We start from the raw sequence: 21,935 nt of genomic DNA on the forward strand, positions 1-21,935 counted from the left end.
TGCAAATAAATATTTTAAAAACATAAAAAAATTCAGATAAAATATATCATAAATGTACTGGAGATTGATATAGATCCTGTAACGATAAGAAATACATATAAGTAAATTCATCTTATTGTGCGAAGATCATAATTATAGCAAACATAAATTATTCCTCAAATATAAATTCAACAGATAAAAAATCAACAGAAGAAAAAATTCAAATACTTAAAATATTTGTATATTAACATATTTGCATATTAAAATATAAGAAGACTCATACAAACTGGAGACTACAATTCTTCATAAGAAAGCCTGTACGTCTAAATCAATATTGAGACCTGAAGGATTCAAACTCTTTAGCTTATAAATCCATTCGGTTTCTCGTTGTCTTAAGGTTCTCAGTCTATTGGGATAACTTGGTGGTATCCAATCTATTATTTGTATTTCTAAACCTCTCGGATTACTGCCATGAACCAATAGAAAATGATTGGGTACACTGTGTTTTTTAAAACCATTTTTAATTTTATACAAGTGTTCATTGAACCTTGTTCTAGTATTTCTTTTGGTACGTCCAATGTAAATCAGATCACAACTGCATCTTAGCAGATAGACAGTATATGTCGATTCACAGTTGCATCTGTGTTTGATCTCAAATTGTTCTGTACCATCAGAATTACTGAACCTGTTACCTTTTCTAACAAAAGAACACATGTTACATCTGCTCTTATTACATTTGTAAGTGCCAGTTGGAATGGATAACCAATTACTTAAGGTGTTTTTACTTTCGTTCGTTATTGGACCATTATCTTCCCTTTTTTTCAGTTTACTGGGAGCTAGATGGTTTTTCAAGTTTCGATTTTTTCTGAACGTAATGCAAGGTTTATCTGTTATAATTTGACTCAAGATTGGATCGGATTTTAATATTCCCCAGTGTTTGTTCATTACCTTCTTTATTATACCTGCTCCTTCGCTAAAGGTAGTTATAAACCTTGTTTGATTGTTAACCTCCTCACTGTTAACCTGATGCTTATTGGTATTATCAAGGAGTCTATTTCTATCTAGATTTCTAGCCCTTAGCTTAGCTGCTTTTAAAAGTTCATTCTCATACCCTTTCTCTAAAAATTTCTTGTCTAGGGTTTCAGCTTCACTATCAAAATCTGTTATTCTAGAACAGTTACGTCTCACTCAAGTATATTGGCTAAAAGGAATATTGTTCTTCCAATTTTTAAGATGTCCACTCCTGGCATCAACAAAGCTATTCCTGTCAACTGTCTTCCTATGATTTTTCACTATGACTTTATTCTCTGTGGGGTCCTTCATAAGATTAATATCTAAAAACACAATATTATCCTTAGAACATGTACCACAAAATTCTAAATCAAAAGAATTTTCATTTATATATGTCGAAAATTGTGTCAAAGACTGTGACGACCCTCTCCATAAGATAATCACGTCGTCAATATATCTAGCATACTTTACAATATTACCTTCAAAAGGATTATTATTCCAAATATATTCCTTCTCAAAATTATCCATAAAAATATTAGCGTAAGATGGGGCAAATGTTGTCCCCATCGCTGTTCCTTTAAGCTGCAAATAAAAAGAATCCTCAAACTCAAAATAATTATGAGAAAGAATGAATGAAATAGAATCCAAAATAAATTGCAAATGAACATCAGGAATATCATAGTATAAAAAAGCTCTTTTGATAGCTCTAATACCTTTTTCATGTTTTATATTAGTATATAAGGAGGACACATCATAAGTGGCCCACCAAAAATCCTCTTCCCATTCCATTCCCTCAAAGATTTTTATAACCTCAGTAGTGTCCTTTAGAAAGGCCCTGGTATTCCTAACTATAGGTTGAAGGTAATAGTCAACATACTTCGAGAGATTATGGCATAGGGACTCAATACCAGAGATTATGGGCCTTCCAGGGGGTTTGGAAAGGCACTTGTGCACCTTGGGAAGGTGATAGAATATAGGTATTTTAGGATTTTGTTGAATGATGAAATTGACCTCATCTCGTGACAAAATGTCGTCCTCTTTTGCTTTCAAAACTAGAGTATTTAAATCCTTTTGGAAGGTAGTAGTAGGATTATAATCCATTTTTTTATATACCACTGTGTCACCCAATAGTCTATTAGCTTCAGCTATATAATCAATTCTGTTTTGGACCACTAGACCCCCTCCCTTATCGGCAGCTCTTAGAACAATATTCTTATTATTCTTTAGTAGCTCTAATGCATGCCTCTCATTGGGACTTAAGTTATCATTGTGTTTATTCACTGTGCATTTAGATAGTTTTTTATTTAGTTCTTCACAAACTAATTTGTTAAACACAGGCAACTGGTCTCCCTGCATGTTAACAGGGTAGAAGAGGGATTTGCCTTTTAAATTGGAGTGGCAAATAGGTCTCATTTCTCCATACTCAGAAAGCTCAGAAAGGTTTAAGTCAGAGGGATCTGTAGGTTCAGCCTCTTTGAGCAGATCTAAATCCATAGAGTATGAATTAGATTCTAAATCTTTTAGGATTTTCAAAGTCTCTAAATCTGTACTTTCTAAATATGCTTTATTACATAGTTCTCTATTAGTTTGATCCTTTAAAAAGTAACGTTTCAACGTCAGCTTCCGTATAAATTTTTGTACATCCATGTAAACCTCAAATTTATTCGGTTTACTTTTAGGAGCAAAATTCAACCCCTTACCAAGGAGTCTGACGTCATCATCACTTAATTCAGCATCAGACAAATTGATTATTTCATTCTTTAGGCGTATTAATTCATTCTTTTTCTGTTTGATTGACTGTATTCTATGTCCTCCCTTGTCCCTCTTCTTCTTCTAGTGCTCGTTTTGAAGGTCTCCTCCTGGTTTCCCAAGGGCCTTCTGCCTGTATTTGATTTTCTAGTCTCACATTCGGGCTGACATAATCCTTCTCTAAAAAATTAACCTTATTCTGATTTCTCGGAGTCCCTTGGTTAGACTTAGGTTTAGGTTTTGCACCAAGTCTATTCCAAACTGGTTCTCTCTGTTTATCAGGGGTATAAGAGGAGAACTGGTTTTTAACCTTATTATATCCACCACCATTTTGGTGGTGATTATTCCTATTACCCTGTTTCTTCCCTGAGGCTCCTCTCCAATCATCTTTCCCCCAGCCTTCTCTGCTATTGAGACGTTCCCTAAAGTATTTACCATTATCAACCTTCCCATAGGGTCTATTCTGATGGCTATTATTCCTATAGGATCCGTCCCAATTATTGTTATTATAATAATGGGACCCTTGTTTGTTCCATCCTCCACTTGGTTTATTACGGTAATTAGAATTAAACCCCCCTTTCTTAGCAGGAATTTGATCTGATCTCCCTGAACCATTTTCCAAACTAGTTTCTGGGACCTGTACTATTTCTTCTTCAACCGGAGTTTTATTATAAGTGTAAACCTCATCGTTCTTAAAATCAGTAATATCCCTAACTAATTTTTTATGGTTTTTTAGCTTCAATTCTTTCTCATATTTTGCTGTTCTATTTTGTATATTATTATTTAGATTAATCCATTCTTCCTCATCTTTATAAGGCTGTATTTTATCTACTACCTCATTTATTGTTTCCTCCAAATTCTTAAGTCTAAATTCCCTATATCTTATCAAGATATTAATCAATGTTATAGAGCAGGTGTGAAAAGCCTTTTCCCAATCTGTGATAAACTCGACCTCATCCAATTTAAAAACATGTTGTTTAAAAAATCTCAAACCCCTAGGCACTACATCATGTAAAATATAATTGTCTAACAGCAGAAGGTCTTGCCATTCTTTTGTATCTTTTAGCAATAGGTCTTCCAAACCATTAAACAGATCTTTTGGATTAAAATCCTTAATTGTAGAACAATCCTCTTCTAATAAGAGATTGGTGGATCTTTCTCTGCCTGATCTGGACATAAAATCCCCAAATCTTTTTTCCATAGCCATTACCGGAATATAAAATCTAATAAATAAAATACAAAAATGTAAAGATACAAATAATGGCATTGCTAAATGCACAAAAGCACCAGTTTTATATGCCTGTGTATTACCCTTTACATCTAATTTACCAGAAGAAGAGGGGACGTGCAAAATATAAAAATATAAATATATAAAAATATATAAATATATATAAAAAAGTAATTAAATAAGCAGCAAATATTAATAAATCCTGTGTTTAAGTAAACTGAACTTTAAACAAATTTTTTCATTGGCAAATTTTTTCATTGGCAAACTTTTTCATTAAACAAATTTTCCACAGACAAAACCGTTGCTAAAATAACAGCAATCTAAGAGCTTTGTAAATTGTGTTTAAGCAACAGCAGATAATATTCAGAGTAATGCAGCTGCTGACGAGACAGAGGAAAATAAACAAAGAAAAAGGAAAATAGAAAGCAGCGCTTTACATACAACTTTACGATATTACCACAAGTCTTAAATACAGACTTCTCCTCTGTGGAACAAAGAGGGATACAGGTGTTTCCACCCCCAGTTAATGTTCTATGCCACTCGATCCTGATGCAGCCACTCTCGTCCTGTGTCTCTCTCCCCACACTGGATATGACGTGATCAGAAAATAGCTGTGAAGTAAGAACAGCGCAGGAGAACCGAGATTCAAGGTAGTAATTTTATTTGTACAAATACAAGACACACAACAATTCCTACTTACAAACGGTAGGTTTTAAAAGAGCCTTTAACAATCTATGATGTGAACAATTCTTTAGTCCAGAAGCAAGGAAGACCACAGCCGGCAGATATGTCTCACTTTTCGTCAAGGAGCTGCACACAGCTTAGGTCCCGGTGGGAAGCTTTTTTCAATCCCTTCTTTAAACCATGTAGATAGCTCGACGCGTTTCCCCCGGTGTACGCCCGGGCTTTATCAAGAGCAGAATGTTAAGCTAAATAGATTGTTAGCTTTTAAAGTCGGTGCTTCCACCCGATTGGCTGATGGTATACACCAATCAGGATGCGGTATACGAGCACACCCTTTTGTTTAAAGCAATAGATCAGCTGTGTCTGTATTAACGGCAATTTATACATGTTATATACTAGTTCACAGAGTAACAGTTGATATACTCAGTAGTATATTTATGCACTAACTGAATATATTTACAAAACCTATGAGGTACAGAATTATTCAAACACACACTTTAAAACATAAAAATAAATACAGCAAGATAAAGGCAAATTGATAAATACATTGCATACAAAAAATGTTAAGAACAAATCCATGAACAAACATCCTACAATATAATAAAATATACTAAACATAAGATGCAAATAAATATTTTAAAAACATAAACAAATCAGATAAAATATATCATAAATGTACTGGAGATTGATATAGATCCTGTAACGATAAGAAATACATATAAGTAAATTAATCTTATTGTGCGAAGATCATAATTATAGCAAACATAAATTATTCCTCAAATATAAATTCAACAGATAAAAAATAAACAGAAGAAAAAATTCAAATACTTAAAATATTTGTATATTAACATATTTGCATATTAAAATATAAGAAGACACATACAAACTGGAGACTACAATTCTTCATAAGAAAGCCTGTACGTCTAAATCAATATTGGGACCTGAAGGATTCAAACTCTTTAGCTTATAAATCCATTCGGTTTCTCGTTGTCTTAAGGTTCTCAGTCTATTGGGATAACTTGGTGGTATCCAATCTATTATTTGTATTTCTAAACCTCTCGGATTACTGCCATGAACCAATAGAAAATGATTGGGTACACTGTGTTTTTTAAAACCATTTTTAATTTTATACAAGTGTTCATTGAACCTTGTTCTAGTATTTCTTTTGGTACGTCCAATGTAAATCAGATCACAACTGCATCTTAGCAGATAGACAGTATATGTCGATTCACAGTTGCATCTGTGTTTGATCTCAAATTGTTCTGTACGTGATTTGAAGGTGGATTCTGTTATAACATTTTTTTTATATAGTGATTAACAGGGGTGGGGGGGCCTTATTACATAATTATGCCCAGATATACTGACAATTTCTTGTACTTTCCCCTATCAGACATCCTAGATAGCAATGATTAATCTGTAAATGACCAATTAGTACTGTCTAAACTAACATATATATTTGTGTACAAGCACCAAAGAAACCCCTGTAATTTATTTAGTGCAATAAGTATTATAGGGTTTGAGCTACTTTCTTCTTTTTTCATACAATGTGAATAATTGCCATTTTCAACTTGATTTTTTCCAGATTGCATTTCTAAAGAAAGGATTTGAAACATTTTCCAAAAAAATGGATGGATTTGTTTCTTCTGTGACTGGCATGATACAGCGGTAATTTATCACACGCATTGTTAGATTAATAGTTACCAGAGTAATGGCCTCATGTCTTTACTGGTTATGATTTTGTGGATGATGTTCACTCATAGATAAACATAATGTGCTTGATAATCATTTCTCAATTACAGGTCATTGTTCAATTTCTTTTTTAAGACACGATGAGTCCACGGATCATCTTAATTACTAATGGGATATTCACCTCCTGGTCAGCAGGAGGAGGCAAAGAGCACCACAGCAGAGCTGTTAAATAGCTCCTCCCTTCCCTCCCACTCCAATCATTCTCTTTGCCTAAGTTAGTGATAGGAAGAGGTAAAGTGAGGTGTTAGATTAGATTCTTCAATCAAGAGTTTATTATTTTTAAAGTAGTGCCAGAGAGTGCTGCTTTGTTCTAGGGTGTAGCCGTAGTCCATATGAGTCTCTTCAGTAGAGCTTTTGGTGGCTTTAAAGCAATGGGAACTTATGGGACATAATTTTCACTGCGCCTCCCATGTATTTTGCTGCCCTGTATGCCTTTAGTCTGAGGAAAAGGATTACTCAGCATGCCTTGTTTTCCACAGGTCAATAGGAGGGAGAGGACCTCTTAAACCTGGGATATGCCTTGCTGTCAGGCAGAGGATGAGGTAAGTGCTAACTTTTTGTCTAGGGATAGAAAGAAGATCTCAGAAAAAAGTTTGGACACTATGATGTTAGGGGGCACTATGACAGTTTTGGCTTACAAGCCTTATTAAAGTTGCTAGATTCTCCTATTGCGTTAGGAGATAGTAGGCAGACTTAGACGCGGGCACTGGGGCTGAAAGAGACATGTACCTCATCTCCCGGCGGTTTTTCATAACATAATTTTAACCGACCGGGAGAGTACATATTACCTTTTACGGGCTTGGGCTGCATGAACATTAGAGCAGGCTCAGTGTGTAGGGTTTTTTTATGTTAAAACTACGCAATTACCCATAAAGTTTGTAATGGCGGCAGAGAGTTCTTGATACGCCCATGATGGGCAGTACTTAGATGGCGCCTTTTTTAGTTGCGCAGCTGTTCCCCCTTCTTCCGGTTTCGGAAAGGCTGTTTATTTTGTTAAGGTGTTAGCACTTAGAGCAGCGCTTCTGTTATAGCCGTTTAAGTTCATGTCGGCGCTTAGAGCAGCACTTCTGTTGCAGTTGTTTAGTTTATGTCAGCGCTTAGAGCAGCATTTCTGTAACAGCAGAATCTTCTACGGATGGGCTGACAGGCACCTCAGCTGCGTTAAGCTGAGGTGTAGAGGGGGTTTGCTGAGGCAGCAATCTTAAACTAAACTGAATGAGACAGTGAAATCTGTTATGGGATCTCCTAAATCATCTCTGCTCACCCACATACGAAAGTTTCTCTTTAACATTTAAAGAGACAGTAACGGTCTTTGTGTTCTGTTTTATTATAAAGTTCAGATTGTTATTTGATTAATCATTTTGTCTCTGTTCACTATGTGTTAAAAGAACTTAAATAAAGGAATTACCCTTTCAAATTTAAAGAGACAGTAACGGTTTTTATATGTTAATTAAATTAAAACCTTTTATTTCATCTGTTCTCTGTTCCCTATGTTGTGAGAGATTTTTCAAGAGGAATAAAATATTTTCTCTTAAATGTACAAAAAATTTTTATAGCCCACACATGCAGTGCCCTGTGCTTCCTCACAAACTTCACCAAGAGTTATTCTCCAGCCATCGCTTCCATACAATACTTTTAAGCGATATCTGTTGTATTGTCTGTTTTTTTCCCATACTGTAGGGAAATTGCTTGAGGACAAATTGCTAATACAGTAGAATATATTCCGAATTTTTCTCCCTGGAGCATGAAGAGGAGGATACTTCGGTAGTATATATGGGGAAAGCTCAGACTCTGTCTGTGTAATTCCTTTGTTTGGTACTGAAGTGTTTCCTTTCAGTTAAAGGGACACTGAACCTAATTTTTTTCTTTTGTGGTTCAGATAGAGCATGCAATTTTAAGCAACTTTCTAATTTACTCCTATTATCAATTTTCTTCGTTCTCTTGCTATCTTTATTTGAAAAAGAAGGCATCTAAGCTTTTTTCTTGGTTCAGACTCTGGACTGCAATTTTTTATTGGTGGATGAATTTATCCACCAATCAGCAAGGACAACCCAGGTTGTTCACCAAAAATGGTCCGGCATCTAAATTTACATTCTTGCATTTCAAATAAAGATACCAAGATAATAAAGAAAATTTGACAATAGGAGTAAATTAGAAAGTTGCTTAAAATTTCATGTTCTATTTGAATCACAAAAGAAAAAAATTGGGTTCAGTGTCCCTTTAAGCTTGAGCACCTCCATTGGTTATTTTAGGAGGTTTGAGCTACCCTGGACGAAGCCGATTTCTCTGGCGTTATCAATTCTTTTAATTCCAGCAATCTTTAAAAGGATAATTGGAAGGATAGGGAGAAACTGGGCATCCCCTTTTCTCCAGATTTAGCAGAATCTTTCACAATGGGACCCAGGAAGAGTGTGTATGTCAGAGTTACAACTACCTGCGGTTTGCATGACTGTCACCGGTGCAGTGGCATACTGGTTGATGTGTTGTCTGTTCTATCAGGACAGACACTCCTCTCGAAGAAATCCGGAATAGGGTTCAAGTGATTCAGTTAGCTAACGTTGCTCTGTCAGATGCTCCTCTTCAAGGTTTTTTAACTGGGAGCTAGGATTTCAGGCTTTGCTATAACGCCAGCAGACCGTTCAGACTGCGAATGCCTCATCTGAGGATACATTTTTGGTGATTCCCTATAAGGGGAAGTCCTTGTTTAGTGCTCTGAATTAGTATAATGGTTAGAGCAGCAACTTAAGACTTTGACAACTCAAGTTTGATTCCCTTTACGGGGAAATACATTTAAAGAATTTTCTCTGATATTACGTGAGGTGAGGGTAATTCCTTCCCTCAGATTTAGAAGGCAGTTGTCAGTATAGTTCACTTCCTTTCGATTTTTCAAAGGAAGTTGTTCAACTTTTTCTTCCAAGCAGGAGTTGTACAACTTTTACTGTTGACTCGATCAATCTTGGAATCTGGAGATCCTGCTGATGTGTCAAAGTCAGCATGACAGGTCTGTCCCCAATCCAGGAGGATTCTGTATCCCAGGGATACAATATAGGTTTTTTCTTTTTTTTCTCCAAGGGGCAGGTCTTTGTTTTCCAGATTATCTGCAGTAGAAGAAAGGCATTCTTACTGCGTAGGAGACCTCTCTGACTTGGGAGTGATAGTTCCTGTTCGGTTTCAGGGACAGGGTCTGGGATTTTATTCCAATTTGTTTGTAGTTCCCAAATAAGAGGGAACCTTCAGACCTATTTTAGATCTCAAGGGTCTAAACACATTTTTCGGAGTTGTGTCCTCAGATGGAAGCTATTCTTTTCATTCTTCCGTTGTTCCAAGGGGGTCAATTTATGACAACCATGGAGTTAAAGGACACATATCTTGATGTTCTCGTTCACAGAGATCATCACAAGTTCCTACGGTTTTCCTTCCTGGACAGACTCTGCCACCTTGTGGCTCTTCCCTCCGGTCTTGCCACAGCTTCCAGGATTTTTTCAAGGGTTCTGGGATCACTGTTGACGATGCTTCGGTTAAGGGGCATTGCATTGGCACCCTATCTGGCCGACATCCTAGTCCAGGCGCCATCCCTACATCCAGCAATACCTCACACGGACACGGTATTATCCTTCCTGTGATTTTACAAGTGGAAGGTGAATTTGGGAAAGTGTTCCTTAGTTCCAAATGCAAGGATAACTTTCTTAGGAACCATAATAGACTCCCTGTCTATGAAGATTTTTCTGACTGACGTTGGGAAACTAAAGATTATCGATGCTGTCTAGTCCTTCAGTCCTCTTCTTGGCCATCAGAGGCCCAGTGCATAGAGTTAATCGGGCTGATGGGGACAACAATGGACTTCATCCTGTTTACTCAATTCCTTTTCAGACTTCTACAGTTTAGCATGCTCAGTCAGTGGAATGGAGATTGTGCGGTCTTGTCTCCTCGATTACTACTTGAGCAGGAGACGAGGGATTCTCTACTATGATTGTTTCTGGATCATCTCTCCTAGGGAATCTGCTTTCGCAGACCATCTTAGGTGATTGTGGCGCAGTCTGGGGCTCTCTACGGGCTCAGGGAACATGGGCTCGGTCGGAGTCTGTTCTACCCATAAACATTCTGGAACTGAGAGCAATCTACAATGCTCTTCTGGCCTGGCCCCAGTTAGCCTCGGTACAGTTTATCAGGTTCCAGTCGGACAACATTTACATCGGTGGCCTACGTCAATCATCAGGGGGGAATGAGGAGTTCCTTGGCGATGATAGAGGTATCCAAAATAATTCAATGGGCGGAGGCCTATTCTTGCTGTCTGTCGGCGATTCACATCCCAGGGGTTGACACTGTTTCCTACATTTGCTCTTCTTCCTCAATTAATTGCTCGAATCAAACAGGAAAATGCATCAGTGATCTTCATAGCACCAACCTGGCCTTGCAGGATTTGGTATGCAGATCTGGTGGAGATGACATCTCTACCACCCTGGAGACTTCAGTTGAGGAAAGTTCTTCGGATTCAGGGGCCCTTCCTTCACCCAAATCTAGTTTCTCTGAAGGAACGTTTACTTTTATTCAAACGGGATTTTTCTGACTCGATCATAAAGACCATGATTCAGGCTTGTAAGCCTGTAACTAGAAAGATTTAACATGGAGTTGTTAGGATTCTTAGAATTTTGTCTTCTCTCCAAGAAGGTTTGGAGAAGATGTTTATTGACGAGTTCCCTAAAGGGGCAATTCTCAGCATTATTTTGTTACAGAATGTCTGGCGACAGTGTCAGATGAACAATCATTCTGTCAGGCCTTGGTCAGGATCAGTCTTGTGTTCATACCAGTTGCTCCTCCATGGAGTCTTTATTTAATTCTCAAAGTTTTTCAAGGGGCTTTGTTTGAGCCTATGCATTTCTTAGATACTACGTTGTTATCTTGGAAAGATTTATTTCTTGTTCCTCTTTCTTCTGCTCGGAGAGTGTCAGGGCTCTCGGCATCACAGTATGAGTTACCTTATCTTATTTTTCATTCAGATAAGGTAGTTTTACGTACTAAATTAGGATTTCTTCCTAAGCTTGTTTTGATCGGAACATTAATCAGGAGATTGTTGTTCTTTTCTTGTGTCCTAATCCTTCTCAGAAGGAAAGACTTCTGCAAAATTTGGATGTGGTCCGTGCTTTAAAGTTTTACCTGCAGGCGACTAAGGATTTTCATCATTCTTTTTCTTTGTTTGTGGTTTTCTCAGGAAAACGTAAGGGACTGAAAGCTATGGTTACTTCTCTTTCTTTTTGGCTGAAGAGTATCATACGTTTTGCATATGAGACTGCTGACCAGCAGCCTCCCGAGAGAGTTACGGCTCATTTCACGAGGGCTGTTGCTTCCTCATGGGCATTCAAAATGAAGCTTCTGTGGCACAGATTGCAAGGCTGCAACTTGGTCCTCTCTTCACACTTTTTTCAAAATGTTACAAATTTGACACTTTTGCCTCGGCTGAGGCCGCTTTTGGGAGAAAGGTTCTTCAAGCAGTGGTGCCTTCCGTTTAGGTTCCCTGTCTTGTCCCTCCCGTATCATCTGTGTACTCTAGCTTGGGTATTGGATCCCATTAGTAATTAAAGTGATCCGTGGACTCATCGTGTCTTAAAAAAAAAAAAAAGAACATTTATGCTTACCTGATGAATTTTATTTCTTTTTTGACACAATGAGTCCACGGCCCGCCCTGTTTTTTTAGACAGGTTGTGGGTTATTGTAAACTTCAGACACCTCTGCACCTTAGCATTTCCTTTCTTTTCCTAACTTCGGTCGAATGACTGAAGTGGGAGGGAAGGGAAGAGCTATTTAACAGCTCTGCTGTGGTGCTCTTTGCCTCCTCCTGCTGACCAGAAGGTGAATATCCCATTAGTAATTAAGATGATCTGTGGACTCATTGTGTCAAAAAAGAAATACATTTATCAGGTAAGCATACATTTTCTTTTTGTTGTTATAAAATAGTATATATAGAAATGTATGTGCTCATCATTACTTGTCACTTTCCTGTCTTTATAGGCACCATATGTCTAAATTATCAGTGAGCACCTAGTTGACATTTTTGTCTTCTATGAGAAATGTTTGGATTCATCTCATTTCACTACAGTTACAACATTATTTATAAGCAGTGCATGCTTAAAGGGGCAATAGAGTCAGAATTTAATACCACAAAGCTATTTTTCTTTAATTATGCATAGTAAAAAACAAAACATTGTAATATAGTTCCAATATTTATGTTGCTTGTTTTTCCTGCTGTTTACCCAGAAAGGTTTAAGTGCATCCTGCAAACTTCAGATCCCTGAACCCACTACATGCTGCACAGTGATTGCTTGATATGTGCAGGAGTTGATTTATATCTTTCTCTAATAAGTCATATTAAATGGAATAAAATAAATATGCTCAAGGTATTTTAAGGGGGATGGTCTCAGAACTGCGAAACAATGCATATTTTGCTGTAAAAGTGTTGCAATCTAACATATTGCCCATGTGTTAATATACTCTATGGATATTTTAAAATTGGTGTGTTGTGTCTTTAATTGTTGATCTAAGTACTTTGCTTCTATAACATTACTGTCATTTTACCACAGAGAATGGAGTCACTGTCTGTGTTATCCCAGGTCAAGATGGGGAAATAAAATAATAATAATAATCTTGCTTCTAAATGGCTGGGGAGAATATGTGTTTAGTACTTCTGGGCTCAGACATTTTTAAATAAATTAATTAATAAAAAAAAAAAATCCCCAGCATTTACAAGTGAAAACACAATGTACTGTACTAGGTATAACTGATAATGATTCCTGGCTTTCCTGTACATTTAGGGGCATCAAATCATCTGGTATCCATCATCGGCTTTTATGGTGTTTTTCAAATAAACAATGGTGATGATAATCCTTATCCCTGGTAAACCTCACTAGGGATGCCCCAAACCCTATAACATTTAGACTGTGTAGAGGTGTAATCGGTGAAAAAATATACACTGAATTATATTTCTGTGACAGCATTCTTCCGTTTGGGGAGGGGCCTCGCAGAGAAGTGCGAGCACAGCATACGATAGTCTTGGACGAATTCAAGCCATCCTAGCCCTCCACGCTGAAACTCTTTTGCTGGGAAACAAGCACCCAAGTCGAGAGAAAGCAGCGGCGAGCCGGAAGCTCTACAGCGGGTGAGATGGGCTTAGTCGCTAAGGCCTAAAACCCTGTACATTAAAGTTTCACCCCTCTCCTGGGGACACAACCTAAAGGGGCATTTTAAAGTGGTGGAGTTGAAGTGGTTGAATGGAGGGTTTGATACCCCCATAGGCGAAACTTGCAAATACAATCGTAAAAGCCCGAGAGCGGTTAAGCTAGTGAGAGGAGCAGTACAGGCTAGCGAGGACCAAAGAGACATTTGGAGCGTCAGTAAGCCGTGCAAGATACCCCACGTTTCTGAGTGCCTACTCAGAGCTGCAGTCAAAAGAGCCGCTAAGCCAGTGAGAGGGGCTGGACGGATCAGCAGAGACCAAACAGATCTATGGAGCAACAGTGAGGTTTTGAAAGTTATCCTCCACCCCTGTGTGCCTATTCAGAATTGCAGGCAAGAAGATTTACCTGGTTAGCTGGAGAATTGGAGCGGTGAGAGGAGGCCTTAACCGGACCTATGTGGAGTAAACCGGAAGATTGCCACATGAGAAGGCAGACACCCTTTAGGATCCTCTAGGACCTGGGGAAGCCTCATTGTTGTCTTCTGCCGAAGGGAGTGACCAGGGCTTATATTACACCGAGCCTGCATGAAGCAAAAAGGGCAGGGGCATGAAAGAAAGTAATGGGGCACAGAGTTTAAGCTTGGCAGAGGAGTCGAATACATAAGGTGGAAGAAGATTTCCAAAACTGCTCCGGAACAGCAAGTATTTGTCAAAAGCTTACTGTGAGATTGCTGAATGGTATACCAGTATACCAGTTATTGTGCCCTATAGTGGATAATTTGGTGCCTTTTCTTTTTTCTTTTTTTTTCTTCTCTGCTGTTGAAGCAGACGCGCTCCTTAAATATAAAAGGGGTCATTCTGAGCTAAATAACTTGTTTTCTTGGTTATTATAGCTGCTTGGAAGTAGTTTTCATATGGGTCCCTGAGAACACCTGAATGTCCAAGTGAATAACTATAGTTCAAGACAAGCTGGAAAATATACTTGAGGGTTTATAGGCCTCTGTTGGACGCTTTAAAGAATTGACACTGGATAAGAGATTGCTGTAGGCTAAACTGGCTATAAGCTGATATAAACATGTTGTAACTACAGTTTTATATATGTTTGCCTATCTCTCTTAAAATGTTACCATTTGTTGATATATGTTTGGCGCTTTGGTTGCACTACACTCTGGCTGTAAGCAACACGAATAATGAGCATAAAATTATATGAAGATAGCAGCACAGCATGTAATTACACATGTTCACACTTTTACACTTTTGTATAATTCACCTATAATACTGACTTAGTCTTGTACACCATGGTATAGACACAAGACACTATATAATTCACAAATCTACAGAGCCACAAATCAGTTTCTTCTGAACACAGATTCACTGTTCTATTCACTTAGTATAGCAGAGAGGTCTGAACCTCTCTCCTTTTGTTTCTGTTTTTATACAGACATACTGTGATTGTTTGCACAATTTGTTTCTTCTTTTTTTTTTGGGTTGTATTGTCGATGCACTTTGAGTGCCTTTTATGGAAAGGTTTCTCCCACAAGTTAAAACCAAATCGCCAGCTTTGCCGGCAATACAAAAGGGAGAAGAAAGCTAAGATTAGAGAGAGGGAAATAGTTTAGAAATTAGGTCACCAGTGTCTCTAAACGCGGATAAGCAAAACCTGATCAATCAGATTGCAGACCTGATTATGCCTCAATTCAATATACTTAAAGCCGAAATCTCAGAACTTACTGGGGAGGTGAGACAGTTTGCATCACGTCTCTCTGAGGTAGAATCAAGGTTCTCTGATCTGGAGGATCAGGCGCAGGGACACAAGAATCAGTTGTTAAAAATCAAGGGGATTTAACGATTTTACTACAATCACAGTTGGAGGATCTCGAGGATCGTTTCCGCAGGAACAATGTAAAAATAATAGGTCTGCCCGAATCCATCCAACAGCAAGATTTAGTCCACTTTGCTCCAGTTGAATTACCCCACTTAAGTTATAAGGCCTCCAAACTATGGAGAAGCCATTCGTGGTAGAGAGAGCACATAGATTGGGCATAGCGCGACTTAACCCTGATGGTACTTCTAAGCCTAGACCAGTAATGGTTAAATATTTATGTTTTCAAGATAAAGTTATGTTGATGAGCCACTAGGAAATCAAACCCACTGATGCGAGGCCAAGACAAATTCTTATTATTTCAGGATTTTTATTTAGAAACTTCTCTCAAAAGAAGAGAGATGGCCCCATATTGCTCAACTCTGTTTAAAAAAGGTATTCAGACAAGAATGATTTACCCTGCAAAAATAATTGTAAATGTAAATGGAGAAAATTACACTTTAAATAACCCCCAGGAAGCTAAAGAATATATGAAAACTGTAAGTTGATATTAGGAGGTGGTTCTGAATATTTGTTAAATAACTTCTCATGTTAGAGATGGGGTTTAAATTGACAGTTTTTATGGGTGTTTTTTTTTTCCCAGCTCACCCACGCTCTAAAATTAGTATTAATTGGTGTAGATAAATGTTGAATCTTCTTTCCTGGAATGGGGGGGGGGGGGGAATCACTTCCCCAGCTAAAAGAAGTATTATTATTATTATTATTATTTTTTTTTTTACAAGAAACCCACCTAAATGAAAAAGAAATCCCTAAACTGAAATGCAAGTGGGTGGGAAATGTTATAGCTACTCTGTGTTTGACACTTAAGAGAGGGGTTGCCTTCCTTTTTTCTAAAACCCTGGCATATACTATCTTATTTCAGGAATATGATAAAAATGGTAGATATATTATAATTGAGATAGTGTAAGGGTACAACATACGTGCTGAGCAATGTATATGCTCCAAATTATATAGATCCAAATTTTTGGGATGTTTTTATATATTAAACTTTTTCCTCATATTGATAAAAATCTAATAATTGCAGGAGACTTCAATATGACCATATGTCCCCAAATAGATAGAATAAGGATAGGTATAAACCCTCAAGATAGGAATAGAGAGAGAAAAACTTTTAAAAATGTTATGAATAAGGGGGGGCGGAGCCTACAGCTGTTGCGGGAGGTCATGTTTTGAAGGAGCTCCTGGCCTTCATTAAGTTTTAAATAATTATTTACTATATAATTGGATCTCTATAACAAAGATTTCAACTACAATCTTCTGGTAAGCCCTGTGAGATTTTGGAAACCTATCCTGTAAAGCTAATCCTCCCTATGTTCTTCAGCTAAGCGGCGAGGGACAGACCGCATGGTAGTGAGAGCTGTGTCGTGTTTCTGTTTTCCTTCTCTGCTGGGGCTGCCGCACATTCCCCCCCCAGGATTCATAGGGTCCTGGGTTACAAGCAGCGAATGGTGCTGCTCTATATGCTCTACATTATCTACTAAAACCACATAAACATTTTTGAAAAGAACTGTGACTACAGTACTAGTCTGAGCAATGGCGACTACCGAATCCATTATATTGGAACTCAGCATGCTTCTGGACTTCCATCAGACAGCCTTTGCAGAAAGGCTACTCGAAGCCTGCAGCTCAATCCGGGAAGTCATATACAATAAGGGCAATGGAATTGCCTCAGATCGAGAGCCCTGTATGAGTGGTGAACCCCTGGGGCCACGACACTCGCCATCCCTTAACTCTCACTACTGCGATGTGAAAGCAAGCCAACAAGCCTCATCGGAGTATTCACAAGCTGCAGGTATACTCCGGACCTCATTAGATCAGGCTGAGCAGGCCGGTTGCAGTTTGGCTACAGTTGCCCGGAGCACAGAAGTAAAATGCGGGCCTAAAGCATTGTACACTGCTGAAGCCCCGGCACAGCTTGAGGCGAGTAAAGTTAATAAGCAGCCCCAGATCTTAAAGAGTTCTGCAGAATCGGCTTACCGCTCTGATGAGGGTCCAGCAGGGGACTCCGGACTTCAAGATGCAAGGTTATACAGAACAGACACTTTCATGCCGGGAAGTACTGAACATGTGTGGGACCTTTATTTATTAAAGCGCTACGTGGTAGAAACCAGGGACACTAGGTTATACAAGGTTATACAGAACAGACACTTTCATGCCGGGAAGTACTGAACATGTGTGGGACCTTTATTTATTAAAGCGCTACGTGGTAGAAACCGGGGACACTATGCATACTTCCCTGAAAGCTTTTACCTCACCATCTACCGACCAGCCTGAAAAGGACTTTATGCATGCACGAAGAACACAGCTCCTAATCTCGCTTGACATACAGCTGACGCATGAACAGGTTCATTTACAAATAGAGCAATTTATAGTAAAAGCTGGTGTAGGCTAGAAGATATGTTGCTACGACATTGAGCCCGGCTATCATACTAGTCGGCAGAGGTCTGTGGCCATAAAGATTACAGTCTTGGCCCTGTTTGCTTATTTCTAAAGTTAACCCCTCGCATACCAGCCAATTGTGAGTTCCGGTGTGTGCAACTTTTGAGTTGTTTACTTGTTTTGGTATGGCTGCCTAGATAAATGTTATATGCGGAGCCCTAATTTAGCACTGTTCTTATTTAAATATGTAACCGTTCAACTTTACTCAGCACCTGTACTGTTCGTGTAATAGATGTGTGCCAATGTTCTATTTGTCCCCTCTGATGTCCATATCTTTTCCTTTTGCCGCTGTATAGTTTAACAATGTTTTATGCTCATGCCGTGCTTACTGTGATGACATGCATACTTGATAACACGGATGTAGTGGAGTTATATGACTGATAGGATATTTAGCTGCAAAAAAAAAAAAAAAAAAAGGTTAAACCCTTTAGTGGTAGATAAAAGCAACTCTACAAAGTGTGGTTTCCCAGTACCCACACAAAAAGTAATAAGTATACACAATTAGAGTGCGCTAAACAGCTCTACCTATATTTTAATAACACTATATTGGATATCAGAGAAATTATAATATAAATAATGTCATTTATCAAACACTATATATAGTAAAAACAAATACAATATATCTATACACTATTAACTATTAAATTTTATTACACAAAAAACACTTATATATAAGGTGCACCTTATTTCATATATACTACAATCAAAATTAGTTTAAAATTCATATAAATTGATATTTTTAAAAACACATGAATTGATAAAAGCTATCACGATCCTAAGATATCTCTCCAATACTATTTAGTCAGTATTTTGTTGTACTAGATTTGTTGCCAGAAATTTATTGCTGAGAAACTTATGTATCAAAAATGAATTGTCAGTAAAACGTGTCCTTAGTTCCAATGTATCGTTTGGACTAATAAATAACTTTTCAGTGGAGACAACACCATAGGAGATAAACTTTTAAAGTTGTCAGTTCCTTATTGTGAGATATCCCTTTTTTATGATAGTTACTATGGTATTCAGGGTCAATTATTTGGTAGCGATATATCCTCTATTAGCATTTATATGAAAAAAGTTTTTTGGTCTTTTAAATCCAAATTGAAAGTTTTAACAACACTCACCGGAATTCGAAAGGCTTACGATAATGTTACCTTTCCCCGGATCAGCTTTTTCCTTGCGGTGCTGTGTGGCGTTTCTGGGTCAGCCGTTACTTTTGCCTTGGCGTGTATACCTTCACGTGACCTCTTAGCCGCACCAATAGCTTTACCAGGTTGCCGGTGTTAGTGATTTCAAAAAACTTTCGTACAGTTCTTTTCTCACAGTGCTACCAGGAGCACAAAATATTTGTTATTGAGGTGTCCGCTTATTCTTACTGTAGAATTCCGTCTCCCACAGAAGATGCTGTCCACAGGAGTGAGCAAGAGAAAAGTTCCGTTACCGAAGCTGGCCAGCCCAACGGATCTTATCCAATACCATCTACGCGTTTCAGCAGGAGTGCCTTTGTCAAGATAAGCTGCATCCTGTCAGGGAGTCTTTTATGCCGGAATTCTTCAAGGGAAAGTTTTTTCACTCTCTTAAAGGGACCTCTCATTTCTTTAAGTTTCTCACTTTAGTTTATCCTCGGTGTTTATAATAAATACATCTTTTTGGAGGAGATATCATGATAATGGAATATCAGTTCTAATACATATATACAAATATAAGAAATTCATCAAAAAAATGAAAGTATATAATTTTAAGCATATTGATATTTGCAGTTCCCATTGATGTTATGGTATGGTTATTTAATATAATTTAAAAGACTAGATGATGAAATTTCTTAAAATACAACCATGAATTTACAATAAAAATGTACATATAAAAAAGTGTACATATTAAAAAATAATAATAAAAAATGGGTTAATATTTTCTTTCATTGGTTACCCTTGACCATCTATTTGGTTCTGCATGAAACATTGAGGGCAGGATATTGGAACTTTCCACACCATGGAATACTCCCGGTGAGGAGATTCCCATTATAATAAATAAATAACTAAAATAAAACTTTTTTAAATTATCTTTAATTAAATACATATAGTCTAGATAAATCAAAAAAGGGGATCATAAAAAAGGGGGGAGTTCCTAAAGGGACTAAAACTTACAAAAAAGGATTAAGATCTAACTCTGCATTAAGGCCTAGGGGGGTCAGGGTTTTAAAATTAAAAATTAATTCAGCTTCTGTTCTTAAAAGTTTTTTATTTATATCTCCCCCACGCCAGTCTGGTTTAATTTTCTTTATGCCCCAGTATTTTAAACCTTTTGGATTCTGATTATGTTTTTCTTTAAAATGTTTAGAGAGCAGATGTTTCTCTTAAAAGATATTTTATAAAAAATCCAGTTGCACGTGAAATAACAAATGATAATAGAGGCTTTCATCATACCAATTTAAAGCCTAAATCACAATTTTTTCCATCCTCAGAAAAAGGTAGAAACATAGAAATGTTTGAAAGGGCAGTAAAAAAGGATATAGAGAACCTGAATTTAGATAAAATGAAATATAATTTAACAAAAAAAGAAAATGATATTTTAAAGAATTTACAAAACAATTCATCAATTACCATAAAGCAAGCGGACAAGGAGGGGGGGGATTGTTTTATTAGATACTATTGATTATTTAAAAGAGGCTAACAGGTTATTAGATGATGTTGAAACATATAAGAAAATTAAAATCAATCCAACTTCGAAATTAAGTAAAGAATTGATAAAATTATTAGATGAAGCACACAGCATAGGAATTATAAATGGAAAGGAATATGGCTTTTTAAACGTACAATACCCTAGAATTCCTATTTTTTATTACCTTCCAAAAATTCATAAATCCCTTAAAAATCCCCCTGGAAGGCCTATAATTTCTGGGATTGAATCTATTTCATCAAATTTATCGGAATATGTGGATAATTACCTTCAAGACTATGTAACCTGTCTCCCATCTTATTTAAAAGACTCTACTGAGTTATTAAAAATTTTAAAAAATATAAAGTGGGAGAAAGATTTTATCCTTGTAACTTGTGATGTGTGCTCGCTATACACTAATATTAGACACCATTTAGGCCTCCAAGCAGTAGAATATTTTCTAAATAAAAGAAGTGATATGCCTTTGGAACAAATACAATTTTTATTGGATAGTATTTCGTTTATTTTAAATAATAATTATTTCAATTTTAACAATCAATTTTATCTACAAATTAAGGGAACGGCGATGGGCACCAAGTTCGCCCCCAGTTATGCAAATCTTTTTATGGGATACCTAGAAGAGAAAATAATACATGGATCCCATTGGGAGGCGAACTTGGTGCTCTATCGTCGTTTCATAGATGATATTATTTTAATTTGGAAGGGTGACAGAGAAATTTTAGATATGTTTTTAGAAGATTTTAATACTAATGATTTTGATATTAATTTAACATATGAAATTAGTACAAATGAGACTAGCTTTTTGGATATAGATATAGAAATCCAAAATAATGAGATTATTACAAAAAACTCATTTTAAAAAGGTAGATTCAAATGGTTATATTCATAACACTAGTTGCCATTACAAGAAATGGCTGGAAAATATTCCAAAAAATCAATTCTTACGAATTAAAAAAAATTGTACTAAACAAGAGGATTTTGAAAAACAAGCTATATATTTGGAAAATAAATTTAAAAAGAGAGGCTATAAAGAGAAAATTATAAATGAAGCCAAAATAGAAGCTAGAGAAAAAACACAACATGAACTATTACAGCATAAAATAAAGAATGTCCAGAATGAGGGATTTTTAAATATACCATTTATTACAGATTATAATATTAATCACAGTAAATTAAGAGGAGTTTTAAATAAGCACTGGCACTTACTTCAAAGAGACCCCTATATTGGTGAGGCCTTAACAGATAAACCAAAAATAGTTTTTAAAAAAACAAGAAACTTGAAAAACATTCTGGCACCTAGCACTTTTAAACCAATTAAAGCAAATCCCTCAGATGTAGACTTAAAAAGACAGAAAATAGAAGGATTTTTTCCA

General features: G+C 36.9%; 1 protein-coding gene across 1 annotated transcript in view; it reads left to right on the plus strand.

Annotated features, from left to right (window-relative positions):
• APPL2 (adaptor protein, phosphotyrosine interacting with PH domain and leucine zipper 2) overlaps positions 1-21,935 on the plus strand; it is a 350,547-nt gene that overhangs the window by 185,559 nt on the left and 143,053 nt on the right. Inside the window, exon 9 of the mRNA XM_053716955.1 lies at positions 6,234-6,316. Within this exon, the coding sequence (XP_053572930.1) occupies positions 6,234-6,316 (83 nt within the window). The remainder of the gene's footprint in view (positions 1-6,233; positions 6,317-21,935) is intronic.

The sequence above is a fragment of the Bombina bombina genome, chromosome 6 (genome assembly GCF_027579735.1).
Source record: "Bombina bombina isolate aBomBom1 chromosome 6, aBomBom1.pri, whole genome shotgun sequence".
Taxonomy (NCBI): domain Eukaryota; kingdom Metazoa; phylum Chordata; class Amphibia; order Anura; family Bombinatoridae; genus Bombina; species Bombina bombina.